A 20,513-nucleotide genomic window follows, 5' to 3' on the forward strand; every position below is an offset into this window, starting at 1 on the left:
TCCGATATTACCACAAGGTTGGTAACCGATCTGAGAAAATCGAATCCATGGCTGTCAACATTCTCTGTGCCACATGAGAGGAAAAATCAAAATATCTTCCTTTTTATTTTTAATTTCAGGAGCAATTTTCAAATTTAAATGCCACTATTGGGATTGTTTGTATAATTTTAATATCTACTACAATATTATTTTTCAAAAATAGTTTTAAATTGTCTATTTAAATGCCACTATTGGGATTGTTTGTATAATTTTAATATGTACTGTATGCTTATTTTTCTGAACTTCTTGCTCTTCTACAATATTCTGTTTTAAAAAGATTCATAGTTAATGACCACAAGTTTTTCCCCCTTTCAAAGTCAGTGTCATTACAAATGCAAATATTAGGTTATTCATAACTTTTCACAATAAAAAAAAAAAAACGACTTTTATTTATATTTGTTATCATATTATGACAACATCTTCCAAAATGTACATGCAGCATTTAGTGTATCTGAGACATTAGAGTGTTAGAACAACATAATTGACTACTGTAGGTCACTCCCATTTAAAACAAAAAAATAAAATAAAAATAAAACCACATTTAAATTGCTAATGAACAACTGTATTCCATCATTGTCCAGCAATGTATTATTTAAAGTTACTGTTGACTGGAACAAACTTTAACATACCTGAGATTCTGCTTCCATTCATCACAGTCTGTCAAAGATCCACATTACTCAAGTTTACTCAAGTCTGCTTTCTTTAAAACCACTCTACATTCTTAAAAACAACTTTACAGTGTTTCATTGGAAATGGTATATTATACCAAAGGTACCACTGAGCGAGGAACTGGGAATGCATTTGATATTTCAGCTAAAACAAGATATGGATGATCAGTGTTTGTTTTTTTTTTAAAAAAGCGGATAACACCTTTTAAAGAGTTTGACCTTAAACAAATGCCTGATTGACATTCAATTGCAAAAAATGCATTTTTCTTAAAACCGAAAAATTTGTCAACGCTTATGTATGATCGGAAATCATTTTAAAGCCATTAAAAAAAAAAAAAGAAAAAAAAAGTGAAACCTTCAAACCTATCTTTTAACAAAAGTTTAAAAATAAATAAATAAAAAAAGAAAAACACAAATGACCGTGCAATGAACCTTGTGCAATTCTCCTGTAACCAACACCTTCACTTCTAAACTGTTATTTTAGTTGCAAGAGCCTTAATATCTTCAACTAATGATATTTTAGAATTGTATGACCCTTATTACAGTATTTCAATGCCTGATCCTAACAAATGACTTCAGTCCAATATAACAACAGCGATTACATGCTGGTACCGTACCATCACTGTTAGCAGTGCTGACTGATATTAGATATCTAAATGAAAGCCGGACCAATTCCTCCTTTTTCTCTCTCTCTGTGTGTTTTGAGTGTCTGTGCCAAGCTGCCATGCAAACCGTTATACTTTCAAATAGTTAACTTAAAGCAGCCAGCTAATACCAATGGTGTAAACATAACTAAAATTCTCTTTCGCAAGTGCTCACAAAGCAGTTTGTACCTCTTTATATAGTACAGGCATGATGTACAGTATCTGTCCATAGACTTTATACAAGGAGGGGAGGTTTAAAAAAAAACAAAAAGGCTTTTGAGTTATTACTATTTACACTCTATATAGTCTGATCATATGTAATGGAAGAGACCTGCTAGATCTCTTGTTTTTTTGATTTCCTGTTGCAGACTTCCACTTGTAAAAGCCAAAGCCTTAATCTTAACTCCTTAAATATTTGTGCAAGGCAAGTGTACACAAGGTCAGGCCAAATATCATATGAGCATGTTATTCAATATCGTCTCTGGTCTGGAGAGCTCACAGTGACTGCTTGTACCTACATAAACAGTAGGTTTGCTGGTGAGCTGACTTCTCCGTGCTTTATTATTTAATCCTGGGCTCACTGTAGTGATGGACAGGTCATCAGCACCATGGTTCTCTCTCTGATCGACCTCTGTGTATGCTGTCACTCCTCTGCCATGCACTCTTAATCAGCTCCTGCGCTTCTCTACACCTCTTCTGCACCGACGGGTCTGAAACTGGCTTACGAGGTAGGCTTACCTGGACACACATATGTAGAGATTCATGCAGTTAAACAATTAAATAAATAAATAATAACGTTGATAAGATGTTTCTTATGCTCACCAAGGTTGGATTTATTTGATCGAAAATAGTAAAAACAGTAATATTGCTAAATTACATTTTAAATTATATTAAAATACAAAATAGTAATTTAGGAAAAGCTGAATTTTAGCAGCTTTTAGCAGTAATTTAAGTGCCACGTCATCTTTCAGAAATCATTCTAATTTGGTGCTTAAGAAATATTTCTTCTTATTATCAGTGTTGATAGCAGGGCTACTTAAAATTTTTTTCCAGGAATATTTGATTAATTCAGAAGATAGAAGACTCTGTTAGACACAGCCGACTCCTCTCTAACTGTGTACGTTTTTTAAAATGAAACGTATCCCCATGAGGCTGTTTAGTGTGCATGTCTTTGTTCATAATCTCTCCTCAGCTGGTTTCTGGCTGTGATGAAGGTGGCCTTGGAAAACAGCTGTAGGGAGCCTCCCTACCCATCTGTTCTCACTGACGCCACCATGGAGAAACTTGCTCTTTCTAAGTTTGTATGCAGTTCAAAAGAACAGAATTTATCTGAAATAGAAGTCTTTTGTAACATAAAAGATTTTACTGATCTATTAAAAATCCATTATGGGAATAGTTGAAGTACAGCAAATATAAGGATGAAGGTCTCCTTTGTTAAATATGAAACTACAGATGCCATTCAGAAGTGATGATTTGCTTGCTATGAAAAAAGTGTTTTCTTCACCTGGTAAACAGCAGCCCATGCTTTACTCAACTCTCCTAGTAGCCGATCTCGCTCCTCACATCCGCTAAAATACAGAACCCAAGGTGGGAGATACTGAGCACGATCTTCTGCAAATTCCTGTAGACACAAAGGGTGATTAGTGCACATTTAAAAAAAAAAAATAACCAAGTAAAGCTTCAACAATCACAAAACTAAAGAAAAAAAAAACAACAAGCAAAAACTTAAATAAAAAAAACCCCCAAGGAACACCGTAAATGTGAAAATATAAACAGCAAACATCTGTTTACAGAGACATCTGTCACACAACAATCTGAATGAACTCTTACAATGACACAGTATTCTTTATCCTCTTCCAGGAATACAGCTGTGATATCATTCAGATCAGCCCCTCCTAGAGAACGGAAAAAACTGGTCTGGCAATCCTGGTGACATGTGAGCAACTTCCTGTCTGTGAGTACAAGGCAACATGGAATACACGGTGCAGGAGCTACTCCCTGTGGAATAATCTGAGAAACAAAAATAAACAATAGTGGTCAACATCTGGGGAATCTGAGGACCATTCTGGTTAATTTTGGACAGGCTATACTAAGAAAACAATATCTGCATGATCCACATTAGGCTGGAATACTCTAGACAAATTTTGCTCAGATATTTGCCCCACTTTACAGTCTAGAAGAGTCAATACTAGTCAGAGCCAGTCTGCAGATTTGAGTTGACAGATTTTACAGAAAATCACGTAGTGTATGACAGGGCACTCATGATGCCACTTTGTGAGGGTTTTAAAATTTGTTTAGAATTTAAATGTTGTGTAGTACATTTCATCCATAAAATGCAAATGTTGGCATGTCTGGAACTAATGAGGAACAACAACAACAAATTGTCATGCGGTGACTCTAAAAGCATTTAAAATGCACACTCCCATATTTTGCTCACACGCCAACAGCTCAGAAAAAGTCAGTAGATTTGAATGGAAAGTCTGAAACTGTGCATTTAGTCACACTACCCAAAAACTGTAAAGATCTTGTTTTGCAAGTAAATGGATGTAGAAATGCATCCATTAAAAAAGGTTAATATGTGTATGATTGCAGCTTACCCCTTTAGAGACAGACTGGCAGAGCAGCTGCATCCAATCGGCCATTTCCAGTTCGTTTTCTGCACTGAGCACTAATGGAGGATGTTCAGTCAGAATCACTTGAAAAGCATGAGGCTTCTCTGAGCTGTTTGAACGCCTACAGCCACCACAGTGCCCTCCCCTATAACAAACACAATCACATGCAAATATACAGTAAATGTTTACAAATGGGCATCTTTTATATTGAGAAGAACGTTTATTTTACATTGCTAAGAGTGTAAACTATGAACTGGAACAACAGCTTACCCCATGGTCACAGACATCAAAGGTGTAACATCTGTTCTCTCTGCATACTGATACAGGATGCCGTTGCTGTCAGGTGAACAGTAGATTTAGATTCAGGACACACGAACAGCTTGCTGAAACACTGTTGAATAGCTTAAAAGCACCAAACCCTTTTTACCTGAGAACCAAGTAACAGCTTTTCCAAACTTCCTTCCCCAAATAAGTGCTCCCGGCCCGGTATAACAGTGCCCCCTCTTTAGTGCTACTGGATTCTCTGGAACTGAATGGAGATGTCGGTGAAGCCACTACTGCATCCATTGGGTCCTCCCAGTGAACCAGAGAATACAGGCGGATGCTCATCTCAGTTAACTACACAAACACAGTTAGCACAGTGTCAATAAAACAAGTCCTAGCATGACTATTCGATTTTGTAAAAAACAAAGGTCTTGATATTTTTTTTCGATATCTTTCCTAAAGTTTAGCGTGAGATGCCAAATGTTTTAATAATTAATTCATAATTTATGCATGAAAGGGTTAATATTAATTAATTCATAATTTATGCATGAAAGGGTTAATATATAATAAAAGAACAAACCTTAAAACACCATTCCAAAAATAAAATAGAATCATTTCAAAAATGCTTATAGAAAAATAACAAAACTACTAAACATAAAAAACTTTATTAGTAAACATAAAAAACAGGAAAAAAAAGAATACATATTGATTCAAAATTATTTAATTATACTTTTACAATTATTTTAATGTATTAACTATATAATTAATATCAATTGTATTAATAATAATCTATTAATTTGAATAATTTTAAGTCATCCTGCATCCCCCTTGGAAGTTTGCTGAGGCCCCATGATTCAGAACCACTGGTCTAAACTGTATAATCAATGTAAATGGTTTAATTGTAAATGCATTTTAGAAAGAGTCAGCATGAAGAACTAAGATTATCAAATTGAGCCACTGTCTGCCAGACTCTTGTGAATTATTTAGGGTGATAGATATCCTCCATTTACCTCACAGTGAGTCTCTTGGCATACAAACTTAGAAAGAGCAAGTTTCTCCATGGTGGCATCAGTGAGAATAGAGGGGAAGGGAGGCTCCCTACAGCCATTTTCCAAGGCCGCTTTCAGCACAGTCAGGAACCAGCTGAGGAGAGAACATGAACAGATCCTCTTCAAAGACATGCCTACTAATCAACTACATGGGGATACCCTTTAATTTTAAAAACTTACACAGTCAGAGATGAGTCGGCTGTGTCCAAAAGGAACTGCCGTCTTCTGTTAGTACACACTAGAGTGATAGTCTGCTGGTGAAGTCCCACCTAAGGCACAAACAAGGGTTCTGATCTCTCTGCAGCAAGTTAAACTGATCATTTAGGCTTCAGGTTGTTTACTCACAGAGATGTAGTCCAGCTCATTATAAGATACCGCCTCCTCAACACTATAAGGCTTCTCTGCTGCCCCTGAAAATCAATGGGACACAACAACAAATGCAAACAAGCACTTTTGTAGACATATAACAATGTCCTGCTCTTCCACTGAAGGTTCGCTGACCTTTTCGCAAGAGGTAAATGTAGCAGTCCGTCAACAGCAGAAACAGAGGCTGCAAATCTCCTTCCATGTGGCCTGTGCTCATCCTCACCATCTGAAATTAAATGTAAAAATGCAAACCAATCAATAGGTAATACAACAGGGGTTCCCAACCACATTCCTGGAGCCGGAGCCTGTATATGTACAGGATAACTGAAATGTTTAGGGTCAGTAAGATTTTCTTTATTTTTTACTTTTTTGGATAGGATGCATTGAATTAATGAAAAGTGACAGTAAAGACAATGCTAACGTTACAAAAGGCCTCTATTTCAAATAAATACTGTTCTTTTAAACTTTCTATTCATCAATGAATCCTGAGAAAAAATGTTTTAGGGTTTCCATAAAAATATTAAGCAGCACAACTGTTTTCAACATTGATAATAATAAGAAATACTTCTTGAGCACCAAATCAGTATATTAGAATGATTTCTGAAGGATCATGTGACACTGAAGACTGGAGTAATGGCTGCTGAAAATTCAGCTTTGCCATCACAGGAATAAATGACATTTTAAAATGTATTAAAATTGACAATCATTTCAAACTGTATCAATACGCATTTCACAATATTAGTTTTTACTGTATTTTTGATCAAATAAATGCATCCTTAGTGTGCACAAGACACTTTCAAAAAGATTTTTAAAAAATCTTACAGACCCCAAACATTAAAAAAAGAATTATCTTTTGATTTTCCCATCTGACTTGCATTAAAAATAGTAAATAATAAATAAATAAATAAATAAATAAATAAAATAAAAATAAAATATAGCATTCATTTTGCACAGTAGGCAGACTTTAAATGTTGTCAGGAAGACATCAGGATCTGAACTACTAAAGTGATGTGGTCACTTCTGATCACCTCTGAATGTGGTTTGAGTGATTGGGTCATAACATGGTATGATAAAAAGGTAAAATGAGTAAATGTGTACGCTGCAGCATGGACACTATGTCAAACTGTAAAAACAAAGTTATCCATTCAGTTATGTTAAATCAAGCAGAGTTTCACCTTAAAGAGCTGTTCTTCATTCTCCCTGAAAACATGAATCATGAGAAGCAGAAGGTGATTGTTATCCACCCTGTACAACAAACAAAAAAACAAATATTTTAACCTCTTAATAAATCACATATTGTGTAGATAGAGCTATTCCAAACCTAATTAGTCACTGATTTCAATCAGTTTACAATCTCACTTAAACTCTGCAGCATGAGAGCTCTGTATTGTGTGGTCTTTATCCTCCTCCTGCTTTTCTTCTTCTTTACTCTGTTCCTCCTCAGCTGACATTTCTATGGGGATGGAGGGATCCTGCCCTGCAGCTGGTGTTTCTGCTTTTCCCTCATCTTCATCGCCAACAGGAACATCCTGTGACTCACCATTCCCTGCAGAGTCATTGTGCCCACCACACGAGACAGCAGGGTCTGGACTCTGTGAGGTAAAGCAGTAGAAGTCCGCAGGTGGCAGGGGGGCCTGCAGGAAGCTACGATTTGGGTCTGGAGGTTCACCGCCTGAGTCCTCTCGAAAGGGCCGCTGATGGGGGAGTCCATCGTGACTAGTGCAAATTCCATTCTCTTCCTCCTCACCTTCACTTCGCTGCCAGCTTTCCCCATCCAAAGAACCGTTCAGCCTGTCCATGACATCACGGAGGGGTTCGCCCACACTATCCATAGAAGTGTCCGTCATTTCAGGGAGCCTCAGCCCTGCCTCCGGGTCTTCATCTTCTCCTTTTTGTCTCCCATTCCTCACAGACTCTGAGCTAGGACCATTTGGCCCCTCCAGAGGACCCCAACTGTCCATATTATCTACTACAATGTCTCTCTCAACTACAATTTGAAGGCATTCCTCATTGTCAGCTGTATCTGGAGAGGTGACATCCTGCTCGCTGCTCACAGAGTCTGTCAACCCTTTTCCCCGTCTTTTTTTACCATGTCTTCTGCGCCTTGCCATTCTGTAGCACAACAAAGGAAAACCAAAAAGATAAATTAATATACCTAATGTTAAAACTATGTAGCATTATGTCATTGTGAAATAATAAACAAGAATATTATATTTTAGTGGAGCTGGAAGGTCATGTGTGTCATAGAGGGACTAGAGAGACCAAATAGTATTGCAAAAGTCTTTTCCATTGATGGCCATTCAAAAGTATCCGTTTATACTATTCTAAATACATTTTTTCAAGCACCATACAAAAAATGTATATATTTTATTAAATGGTTCATAATGTAAAGATGTTTTGCCAGTGACTGTTTGTTTTGGAGGGCTCTTAAACCATAAACTAGACTTCCTCCAGGATGTGCTACCCATGTAACTGCCATAAAGATAAAAGGGAATGCTAACAGATGGCTTTTTCCAAGCATTACAGATTTAATTGGTTTAGACAAGCTCACACCACTGGTTGAGCTACAAACTGACATCTTAAACTGCTTTTATTTTTTTATTTTTTTAAATGCCAGCATCTACAGTCTTTGAGAAGTTGACCTATAAACTGATAGAGAAGTATTGTAACACACACACACACACACACACACACACACAAATTATACACTTCACCATTTCAACTAATAATGTGTCTGATATGCGTATACAATCCTAGACCATTAGATCTAATGCTCAAGACACACCTAATGACTTCCAGCTCAGTGTTGGTGATCTCAGCATCTTCTCCTGTTTTGGAAGCATGCCGGCTAGCCATGTGCACTGGGGTGACATCAGCTGAAGTGTTAGTGTCTGAGTCCTCATTGAAGGGATTGTGCCGAAACGTAGGGCTTCGCGACAGAGATGTGGTTCTGATGGTACCTGCAGAGGCCCTCAATACAATGCAGTCACTGACAACAGTCTGAGGGTCTGATCCTGAGGAGCGGGGCCCACTGACTGGATCAGTCAAGTCTCCCTCTGTCAGAAAACAAGAGCAAGAAGGGAAAACACCAGAAACATGCAGGTATTAGGAGCTCATTGTAGGCGTATTGGGCTGATACTGAATCATGACAAATGCAGAGACAACACACATAAGCTGTTTTGCAACACAAACTTAGCCTTCTAGCTACTTCCATCTCATTCTTTTATGTATCTGAAATTCTGACGAATAATCACAAACAGGGCAATCTATTTATTTATTTATTTTATTTCCTTATTCTTTGATGAGGTTCAAAACAACAGCATTTATTTGAATTAGAACCTTTTGTAACATTATGAATATCTTTATTGTCACTATTAATCAATTTAATACATTTTTGCTGTATAAAAGTGTTCATTTCTTTTTTTTTAAAAATATTAGTGACCCCAAATTTTGGATAAGAGCGTCTGCTAAATAAAATGACTAAATGTAAATGTTTAAGCAGTATAGTGACAATACTGTAGTATTGATGGCAGAAGCATGTGCTCTTGCGATGGTTCTGACCGTTTTTTAGAAAGAAAATGAAACATAATTAGACATAACTGCTTCGTTAAGTACTGTAAGTGTTGTATCTGAATAAATAACATTAATCTCAAAAGTTAAAATATAACTTTTGTCAGGCCTACAAGGAATAATTTAATATCATTCAAGCAAAAAAAAAAAAAGTCTATATTTAAAAGACTCCTATTTGATTATGGTCAGTATTTCATAATCAATAAATTTAGAATATTTGCCACAGAATGTAAAGCTTTGGAAGCAGCTAACATGCAAACCAGCTGCCACACACTGCCACAGACGCAATGGCAGGAAACACAATCTGACAACAAACATCAAGTTCCAGCTGCATCAGGCACTGTGTATGTTTTAGTATCATCCCATCAGCAGAAGGTTTGGATCTGTTTAGTCTAATACAGACCATGGTCCCCAGTATCCCATCTATGAAATCATCAAAAGCACACCGCCCATAACAACCTCTGTGCATTAAACAAACATGCACAGAGTGAAATGACCATGCAATGCTGGTTAGTAGGTGTGTACCGATGGATTGGTTGGGGTTGCGAATGTTAGATTGGGGAGGGGGGAAATAACCATGTCCCACCTTCCCAGTCTGCACTTGGCAATGACTGCAACACAGGGAAGATGTCACCAAAATCATAATCTAAAAAAGGAGAAATAAGACTCATCAATAGGCAGAAAAAAAATGATGAAGTGAATGAAAGAAGAACAGAAACTAAAAAGAGAGATAAAGTGAATGTGAAACTTGGCATATGAGGAACTAAAAGAGACACACTGTGACATAATGAGCTGTGAAATGTGTCACTGAATGAAATGAAAGCATTATGTGTGACTGAGATTTCTACACACTCATCTCAGTGCCCTCATCTCTTAGATAAACAATCTTTAAAGGGATACTCCACCCCAAAATGAAAATTTTGTCTTTAATCACTTACCCCCATGTCGTTCCAAACCCATAAAAGCTCTGTTCGTCTTCGGAACACAATTTAAGATATTTTGGATGAAAACCGGGAGGCCTGTGACTGTCCCATAGACTGCCAAATAAATTACACAGTCAAGGTCCAGAAACATATTAATGTATGAATAAAGGAACGACATGGGGGTAAGTGATTAATGTCAAAATCTTCATTTTGGGGTGGAGTATCCCTTTAACAAAGATTACAGTCATCTTGGTACAGAATAATTATATCAAGTTAAATATGCCAACTTGTAAAAAGAAAGAATAAAAGTGAAAGATAATATCCAAAGAGTGAAAATAATACAGAAGTTGGAATTGTAACAGACAGAGAGAGATGGAGAAAAAAAAATGATGAATTGAAGCCAAGCAACTCACCTTCACTGGATGGGGCAATAGCGCTGTCGTCCCACTCAAGGTTAGTGGAGGTGAGGGATGTGAAAGAGTGCAGAGACAGGCTATCAGAGCTTGGCAACCTCTCCTCAAAATCCAGCAGATTCTGGGGTTTGTAGTATTCTGGCATGTAAGGAGCAACATCCAGATATGGCACATCCTGTCACCAATTAAAAAATTAAGAATTAGGCAGTGAAAATATTGAAATCTTCAGTCTTGCAAGATATAGAACAGTATAAAATGTAGTCATTTAAGAGCAGTAATTTGATATTATAAGTGAGCAGTTGATATAAATATGTAAGTAAGTGTAAATGGCATTCAGTACTCCATCTAAAACTATTTTAAATAGTTGTGCTAGCTACAACATGGAACATTCATACTTATTTGTAAATATTTTTTAATTAATTTGTCACATTGCAGGGCTATTTAAAATTAACTACTGAAGGCAAGATTGACTAAAACAAAACTTTTTGACCAGTCAGTGCACCTTAATGATATACGTTTTACAGCTTGTAAAGAGAAGTCAGCTATTTGGCACTAAACTGTATGAGACACATCAGGTCTAGGACATACGATGGAAAAGAAATCAATGAAGAGTCATACCAATTCAAGGTCAAAGCGAATGAACTCCAGCCCAGAGACAAGCGTAAGAAACAGAGTGAGATGGTCATGACTGCAAACCAGTGCATTTCTGTAAAGGCGGAAACAGCGTTCCATATCACAAAAATCAGATGACTGCTGAAAGGAAGCTTTTATCTGTGGTCTGAAACCACAGAAGGACAATAATATTATTGCAAAGTCACTCACTTGTAATAGTATTTCTGCAGCAGTCCTTGATTCTCTTGAAAAAGTCGGAGGTAGCTTTCTAAAGAACTTTCACTGAGTGCCAAGTAAAGCCAGGCACGACCTGTGGAACAACAACATAGAAGTCATGGTTAACTACATGAAACAAAGTCCACACAGTGCCACAATATACAACATCTAAACATACATTAAAATACTTCAAATAAACATTTTTAAATAACCAAGGCCATCAATACAATTTAACGATTTTAAATAAATCACTTATGGTCACCATTTAGACCAGAGTAAAAACAGTCACATTGTGAAATAATTACAAAAAATAAATAAATAAATGTTGTTATTTTTGCTGAAACTGTGAAACTATTTTTCAGGATTCTTTGATAAATGGAAAGTTCAAAAGAACAGCACTTTTGAAATGGAAATTTTTTGTAACATTATATTTACTTGAATATCTTACCGTCTCCAAACTTTTGAATGGTACTGTACTATTCAACCATTATAAAGCACATCAACAAGTCATCGTAGGTGGTAAAGGTTTGATCTTACTTCGGCCAAGATGGGTAGCTATGTGCTGGAGCTCATCTATCTGTTGGACAGCCTCTCGTCGTGTGAAGTGTAATACGAGTACCCAGTAACCCGATGAGATGTCCTGCAGCCTTCAAGATGTAGAGAAAAGAGAAGTTCGGTGAGCCTACAAATGTCTACTTAAAATGAGTTTCTGTTTTGAAAGGTTCTGGTGCAATCTGTCTAACCCATAAAGCAGAGCATGATCCAGGTGTTCACACAACCGCTGAAGAACCCGGTCGTGATTTCTGATGGCCGGCGTCTCATCCTCACAGGCGGCAAAGTAACTCTGTAACTGCGGATCAAATGGTAAAAAATGGTAAAAACAAAAAACAAATCACTTGAATGTGAAAGAAAAATGTCTGGTGAATTTCTGGCATGCACACAGCCACGACATTCCAAGCAATCCTTTTCATTTCAGATGAACAACCTCTGATGAGAAATGCATTTTCAGAATTCCCAGTTCTGCGATTCACTGATGAAAGCAGGGCTTCTTGGTGTGTAAGTCCATCATAAAACCATGAGAACGTACTAATGCCAAGCACCTGACAGGCTAAAATCTGAATGACCAAATCAAACGATTTCAGGGTGTGCATGCTGCTAATAGTCAGAATAACACCGCAGCAAAAGACAGACCAAGAAAAAAAGAAAGAACAAACATTCTGACGCTGCAAACAGCAAAGATTCAGTAAGTTACTGCAGAACAAACAGACCATACAAAGACAGGATGGCCCCATAAAAGAAGTAGCAAGCTCTGTTTGCCCTAATAGTGGGATCTCATTTGATAACAGGACTTGTTTTCAGGGGCATCAGATCACTGTTTGACGTGTCCATGATGCAATAAACGTGTTTACTTGTTTACTTGACTCACACCTAAAATGACTTTTTCTTTTATTATTTTACTGATAAACAGGTATTTTCTACGCTAAAAGTACGCAATATAACCTAGAATAACTCAATATAGCGCAATGACAGCTCTCTGTTTAACCTGGTATTTATTAAATCTTGACTTATAAGGAAACACTGGATGTTATTTCTTAAGATGTCAAGGCGTTTGTCTTCACCAAAACACAACAGGAGGGGGGAGGCCCAACTATTTTGATAGCGTAAACCACGAAACCTCAAACTATCCTTCAAATTATAAACTAGAGAAGGTCTATATTTGTCCTCGCTGCATGTATAGAAGATTATTACCTTCTTGACAGAGAGAGAGATGTTTTCGAGGATCCTGTCTTTGACTTTGAGTTGATCCATGTCTGGCTGCTCTCGCCGCGGATGTCAGCTGACGCGCGCTCCCGGTCCCGGATGGCGCTTGTGTTCACAGGCCACGAGCTGTTCAGTGATGACGTCAATTTGTAGGCCAACCCTGTATTCGCCATGGGTTTCCCCCATAAGCTCTGCGGTTAATATTACTCGAGGAGACTTTCAAGTTTTGCTCAACACACAATCATACCTGAAACTGTATTTTTGAAACAGCTGTTTGTTTTAAAAACACAATTTGCTAGCAAGTCGCTACTTAAGGACTACAACTGGTTGTCGGTTTAATTCTACGTCAGTCGTCGAGCACGTACTCTCACGTCTTTGTTTTGAACGAATCGAATGAAAAAAATCATTGTCTTGTACGTTGCTTATTGTTTTAATAAAAAAAAGTATTAAAATACAATAAATATATACATATATAGATTAAATGACTATTTGAAATTAAATCTACATTTAACGGTTGGCCTTCAAGAACCGTTATACAAGGCAGGATTATCCAGATTTTTTTTTTATTTCAGTCCTTGTCTGTCATAAAGCATGCAAAGATTTTTTTTTTAACCATTTGGATCACACAAAATTGAAGAAAACTGCTCTTGCAAAAAACACTTGATGGTGGGCTTGGGGTACTAAATTTACACTGCATGCAGCAGGAAAAACGGTGCAATTGATGTACACTTCTGTTCAAACGTTTGGGGTGTAGTGAAACTTTGAATTGTAGTGTATAAAAGTAATGTCTAAAATTATAATGCACTTCTATCTCTGTGTGCGAGTGTGAGTGTGTGTGTATGTGTATGTGTATGTGCATGTGTGTATATATATATATATATATATATGAATAGATAGATAGATAGATAGAGAGATGTATAGATATATATATATATATATATATATACACACACTCGCACAATCAGGACATTTAAACCTCAGATGAACAACACCACATAACATATCACACTTATCACACTCTGTCATTATTTATTTAACAGAAACTAGGCCATAATGGAAAAGGCATGTGTAACAAACTGGACACCCTTACATGGTTAACATGGGAATTAAGTGGGTAAGTAACAGTCAGGTACTGCTAATCAAATACCTTTGATTAACTGATCATCAGCAAGTGTGAGCACCTCTGTAAAAACAGAAGTTTTGGCAGTTTGCTGGTCTGGAGCCTTCAGCTGAGAGTTAACACAATGCTAAAAAAGGAAAGACATCAGCAATGATCTTACAAAAGCAATTGTTGCTGCCATCAATCTGGGAAGGGCCATTTCCAAACAAATTGTCCATCATTCCACAGTGAGGAAGATTATTTAGAAATGGAAGACATTTAAGATAGACTTCCCAGGAGTGGACGTCCCAGGAAATTCACCCCATGGTCAGACCATACAATAGAAATTGCAGACAACCCAAGAACTACACCGCAGACTCTACAGGCCTCAATTAACATGTTAAATAATACAGTTTGTGACCTGACAAATATGGCATGTTTGAAAGGGTTGCCAGAAGAAAGCCTCTTCTCTCTAAAAAGAACATGGCAGGATACTGTAGTTTAGGTTTGCAAAGCTGCATCTGAACAAACCATAAGACTTCTAGAACAATGTCCTTTGAACAGACAAGACCAAAATGGAGACGTTTGGACCAAATGCACAATGCCATGTTTGGTAAAAGCCAAAAGAGCATATCAGCACAAACACCTCATAGTAAAGGTCAAGCATGCTGGTGGAGGGCTGATGATTTTGGGCTTGTTTTGTAGCCACAGGACCTGGGCACCTCACAGTCATTGAGTCGACCATTTACTCCTCTGTCTACCAAAGTATTCCAGAGTCAAATGTGAGGCCATCCCTCCGACAGCTAAAGCACTGGCCAAGATTGGGTCATGCAACAGGACAATGATCCTAAGTACACCAGCAAATCTACAACAGAGCGGCTGGAAAAAGAAAGGAATCAAGGTGTTGCAGCAGTCCAGTCAACGTCTAGAACTCATCCTGACTGAAATGCTGGGGAAAGCTGTGCTTAAACGAATGCCCACAAACCTCAATAAACTGGAGCAACATTGTAAAGAAGAGTGGAACAAAACTCATCCAGAACGATCTGAGAGACTGATAAAGTCATACAGAAAATGATTACTTCAAGTTATTGCTTCTAAAAGTGGATCTACAAGCAACTGAATCTTAGGGTGTCCTGAATTTGTCACAAATGACTTTTCCATATTGAACTTATTTTTGCTAAATAAAGTGACCCGGTGTGATCGTGTCGTGTTTTTATTCATCTGAGGTTTTATTTTCCAAACTTTAAGCCCTGCCTAGGACCATATGATTTTAAATTTTTTTTAATGTCCTGATATGGAAAACCATGGAATTCAACAGGGTGTTCTTTCTTTTTCACATGACTATACACACACACACCATAAAGTGTTGGCTCTATTGTCACACATTCATACCATCTCTATCCCATGTATTCAGTAACTGAAAATGCACAAATAATAATAAAAAAAAAAAAAACTTGCCCATGTAGTTTACATTTGAGAGATGAGGTTCTATATAAACCATGTTCATATCTGCTAAACCGATCATGAAATCGGATGCAATAGAAAAACAAAGGACAAAAGATTTAGTGTTGGAATGTTAAAACTTTACTATCTTCAGGTGTTTTAACCACATTGTGAGCATCCATTCCTCTTTTTACAAATGGTAATTTTCAAAACAATCTTTTCATAGCAAGAGCCAAAGCATCAGTGCATGTTGTATCATAAAACCATGTCAAATAAAACATGAAGTGTGCCCCAAATCACTTTAAATTAACAAATGGCAAACCAGAAAACAAAAACATCTTTTGTTAGACAACCCAACCCCCCTTCAAAAATTTACAAGCGTTGCTTTTAGTTGTAATGGCACACCCATCGACTCATCAAAACAAGCCCAAACCAACAAATTATCAAACATGAATTCAACATGACCGAAACACACCACAATCCCACCACTCTCCCATTTTTTCTCCCATGTTCTTGTGCTCCTCTTCACTGATTCTCATTTTAATCAGACTTCTCTTTTTCTCTCATATGTAGAAAAACGACACTGAAAACAAAGAGTCCTGCCATCATAGAGAAGGCACTGGCATAATATGGAAAGGCAGAGGGGATGAAGCGCTCATACTGGGTATGCTCCAAGGGGCGGACAGAAATCTGTGGAATAACAAAAGAATCAGTAAATATCAAGGAAATGTTGGAGCAAGAGCATGAACAATGAATTTTGAATTTCACCTGGGTTGAGGAGTACAGGTGTGTGTAGCCAAGTCTGTTGTAGTCAATTTTGAACTGAAAAACTCCATATACATCCGGAAGCTTGAACTGTACACTGTATTTTCCACCTAAACAACCAGCAGTCATGTTTTTAATGGCATACATCATTAACAAACACTATCATTCTAAAGTTGTTTTTGTTTTTAACTCAACAAGGCTACATTTATTTGATCAAAAAGACAGCGAAAACAGTAATATTATGAAATATTACAATTTAAAATAACTTTTTATATTTTAATATATTCAAAAAACATTCTGTGATCGAAAAGCTGAGTTTTCAGCAGCCATTACTCTTCAATGTCCCAATATCCTTATCCCTAAAGTAAATTTCTTTAAAAAAGCAAACATTTGTAATCCTAAACTTTTGAACAGTAATCTGCATGCATGAACTTATGATGATTATAATAATAACATACCATTCTTCTTGAGGTAGGTCCTAACAAATGGATCAATTCTGACAAACTCCAGCTGAATGTCATCTCCATCAAAAGGCACCCACTTTCCACCAGACAACATCTCAATCACGATGCTGTATTCCTGTAAGGACAATCCAAGCAGGAGCAGTAAGCCAAACTGCTTTGTTTCTTGGAGCATATCATGCTTCTTTGAAAGTGAATGTTAATTCTTCAGAATTTGCCTGTTTCTCAGTCACAAATCAGGTGTTAACTGTTAAATGAACTATAATGCCTATATGAATATATGCCATGCCTCACCACAAGGTCAGTGATGGTGTAGGCAGCAGGGGGGGTGCTCTCTCCAACTGGATGATGGGTAACAGCCCCAACCCTAAGAACACCAGCCTCCTTAAACACCCAGCGGGACAGGGCCTCAGCCAGCTCCTGGTTACCAGTCTGTTCATACCTAAGAATATACACATCATGCATCAAACAACCTCTAAACAAATACAGAATATATTTTTCATCATGTCACAGTTCGTTTAGTTAACAGCCTGAACTTCACAGTTAATCAAATATAAGATAATACACATGATTTCAACCCAATACCAAAATGTATTTTTAATATATAATAATATGAATCTATAGCAACGTACCTTGTTGAACCAGGGGTGGCCTTCTGCACAGGGGAGTTGAAGAAAGCATCACTGAAGAAGTGCAGTGACCCGCTGAAAACCACACGTGCATTGTTTCTTGCCTGCAGACCGGCGATCAGGAGGGTGTTCTTTCCAACTGCATGAGGATACTGGAAAGCAAAAAAGAGATTGAGGTGAATGCAACTGAATTTAACAACAACAACAACAACAAAAAAGGAACATTGAAAGCTATGAAATATTTACCTGCGTGATGGGGCGATCAGGGAAGTAGGAGTAAGAGGTGGAGGATCCTGTCAGAATGTCCAGCACCAGAGAGTTATCTGGATCAGCCACCATGCTGAAAAAAAGAAAGGCAACTCATAACTTCAACAGTTACATTTTCAGAATAAGCACAGACCAGAGTAGCAAGACCACTTACCCAACACCTTTGAACAGGACTGGTTTATTAGTGGGCTTGCCAACTATAGTTGGGGCTTTAAGAAGATTCTCTGGATCTGCAACAATCAGGGTGTGCTGTAGAAAAAATTTAAATTAAATAAAAACGCATGACCAAGCTTCAAACAATGATTTGATGAATTGAAATTGAAATTATGATGAACAAACAATTTTATGTTTTAAAAATATAGGTTTTAGAATGTAAAACACACAATATGAAATCATCATGAAATGGCAATTCATTTGAATTCACGAGGTCAAGTTCATCTACTGTTATTTGTTATTCTTTCTTTAATCTTCTTTACATTAAAGGGAAAGTTCAGCTTAAAAAGAGTCTTTCTTCTGTTGAACAAAATGAAGAGATTTTGAAGAATGTTGGTAACAAACCAGTTGCTGGTAGCTTTAGACATCTTACCAAGCGATTAATTCACAGAAATGTTTCATTTTTAAAAGTATGTTTGAGCTCATGATTTTTAACACAAACAGATGGTCGAATTCTGTAATAATTTAATCCGATAAAAATCCTGCCCCTTTCTTACAATCTACCAAAAGCTCGCGATCAGATCTACTTTCTTTTATGATGATCTACTTCTCTTGCACATAACAATATGGAAGAAAGGATTTGTTGATACATACAGGATCAAATTTCATTTCATGTTGATTTTGAATATCTAATCTTTAATTTCAAAAATTGTTCTAAGCTGTATTTGTTCCTCCATCCATTACTGACCTCACCAGGATCAGAAACGTCATAGTTATGGTGGTCAATGACAGCAGTTTTCTCCTCATCAAATTCAATCCCACATTCACTGCCTAGCTCTCTCAGAGGGTCACCTGACAGAGTCCAAGGCATAGTGTTAAAAAGATTGGCCTGACATCAGTAATAAGTGTGCATTTATGCAAAACCAATACAACACTCACCAATATCAGAGCTGGCAGCAACGAGAACATTTCCTCCACCGTCAATGAAGGCTGTAATGGTCTCTACATTGATGCTGCCCCCAAAATCTGTTCCATTGGAAACACGTAAACGTTGATATTCAAACATAAAAATGGCAGCATGACATGAAATCTAGGTTCACTATAACAGGACTCACCTTCCACTGATGGAGAGAAAATGATGAGATGGTCGTAGAGGAACTGGCCATACTTGATCAAAGAGAGACCAGGATCATCAACAGTCTTAAATGTAAGGTCAAACCCACGATCTGAGAACAAGAATGTATTGTGGGTTAAATACTTTAAAAAACGTGCACTACCTTTCATTGTTTGTACAGCTATGTCGGTGCAATTATTCAATCAGAGTCACATAAACTCATAATGCTTCTTCTACTCACATAGCATTTAAGCGAACATGCTAACCATATTTTCAGGTGCTGCTAATGTAATATTTTGAAGTGTTTAAATAGGTAAATATCAGATAACGCTCACCTGCTAAACTGCGGAAGAAGATTGAATGAGTGTCTCTGATGTTAGGATTGTCCAGCAGAACGAGAGTCTTTCCGTCTCCTAAAACTGCCTGCAACATTAACGCCACGGATAAAACCAGCAGAGCGCTTCTGCTGAATCCGCCAGACAACGTGGGAACCATTGTAGCACGCCGTCTTTTGCAGGTTAATGTTGCAGGAGTCGCGGTGTTCCTCATTGACAAGCAACCCATCGCCATTTTCCTCCTTTGGACAACGTCAGCGCTATCGCGGATGTGAACTCTGACCCAGCCAGCAACCAATCGCGTGCGGCCTCATAGACTCATGAATATCATAATGAGACAGCCCCCATAACTTTGTACAGACCGTACAGGCACAGACATATGGAGAACCAAACTTGCAGAAATATATATATATAGTGAAAGAATAAAATAAATAAAGTTAAAAAGAATAAATTAATTCTGAAAATAATAAGTAAAGGAAAAAAATCCTTTAAAAAAATTAATTCAGGATTAAATTATATTTGTTTTATCCAGTCATTTCTTTATTTTGCTTTTTTTATTACATATATTTAATTATTTTTTATCTATTTATAAATTCTGCAGTTTTGGTCCCCCATACTCCATAGAGACGGTTTTACGAATCTTTATCGAAAGCAGGTTATCCATTATCCAGCAGGGGTCAGTGCAACACAACGATGTGCTTTTCAGAGCGCAAGCCTCTGTGTATGATAAAAAGTCATTTAACCGAATGTGAAGTCTATGATGTATTTGTTGGTTATGAAACCTATTAAACATATTGTATAAGTATAATTGTATTGATCATAATATTTATTTCCTAAAAATGTTTTTTTATTTGATGTATGAAAAAGAATAAGAGAAGTTAAATATTATCAATTAAAAAAAATATTTATATATATATATATATATATATATATATATATATATATATATATATATAAAACATGTTTTGAAGCAGATATTTGGTCCTAACTTAGCAAGCGACTTGAAACCTGGAACCCCATTACTGAACATAACAAGACATTCAAACTACAAAGCACCCATTCCTCCAATACCTGCTGTCCTTGTCAAACTGTTCAACAGAAAGCTTTGTT

General features: G+C 37.0%; 2 protein-coding genes across 3 annotated transcripts; both read right to left on the minus strand.

Moving 5' to 3' along the window:
* Positions 1–380: 380 nt before the first annotated feature.
* On the minus strand, positions 381–13,277 carry LOC109047988 (pleckstrin homology domain-containing family M member 2-like). Of its 2 annotated transcripts, XM_042713178.1 has the most exons (20): positions 13,126–13,277; positions 12,120–12,226; positions 11,914–12,023; positions 11,371–11,470; positions 11,167–11,254; positions 10,549–10,723; positions 9,799–9,858; positions 8,428–8,698; positions 7,002–7,754; positions 6,818–6,887; positions 5,778–5,868; positions 5,622–5,686; positions 5,457–5,545; positions 5,238–5,370; positions 4,391–4,581; positions 4,234–4,299; positions 3,949–4,108; positions 3,182–3,361; positions 2,856–2,972; positions 381–2,089 (listed from the first exon to the last, which is right to left on the minus strand). In XM_042713178.1, exons 1-20 carry the CDS (start codon positions 13,183–13,185, stop codon positions 1,952–1,954), a joined length of 3,024 nt encoding a protein of 1,007 aa, XP_042569112.1. In that variant the 5' UTR covers positions 13,186–13,277; the 3' UTR covers positions 381–1,951. The 2 variants fall into 2 exon arrangements, with proteins under 2 accessions (XP_042569112.1, XP_042569113.1); XM_042713179.1 differs by lacking the exon at positions 9,799–9,858.
* A 2,898-nt stretch (positions 13,278–16,175) lies between these two features.
* Positions 16,176–19,682, minus strand: LOC109047987 (dolichyl-diphosphooligosaccharide--protein glycosyltransferase 48 kDa subunit-like). The gene is made up of 11 exons (XM_019065650.2): positions 19,404–19,682; positions 19,070–19,180; positions 18,894–18,980; positions 18,703–18,806; positions 17,956–18,050; positions 17,781–17,874; positions 17,538–17,686; positions 17,200–17,347; positions 16,903–17,023; positions 16,448–16,554; positions 16,176–16,369 (listed from the first exon to the last, which is right to left on the minus strand). The coding sequence occupies exons 1-11, from the start codon at positions 19,636–19,638 to the stop codon at positions 16,220–16,222; spliced, it is 1,401 nt and encodes a 466-aa protein (XP_018921195.1). The 5' UTR covers positions 19,639–19,682; the 3' UTR covers positions 16,176–16,219.
* Between the last annotated feature and the right edge of the window lie 831 nt (positions 19,683–20,513).

Source organism: Cyprinus carpio, chromosome A23 (assembly GCF_018340385.1).
Source record: "Cyprinus carpio isolate SPL01 chromosome A23, ASM1834038v1, whole genome shotgun sequence".
Lineage (NCBI taxonomy): Eukaryota > Metazoa > Chordata > Actinopteri > Cypriniformes > Cyprinidae > Cyprinus > Cyprinus carpio.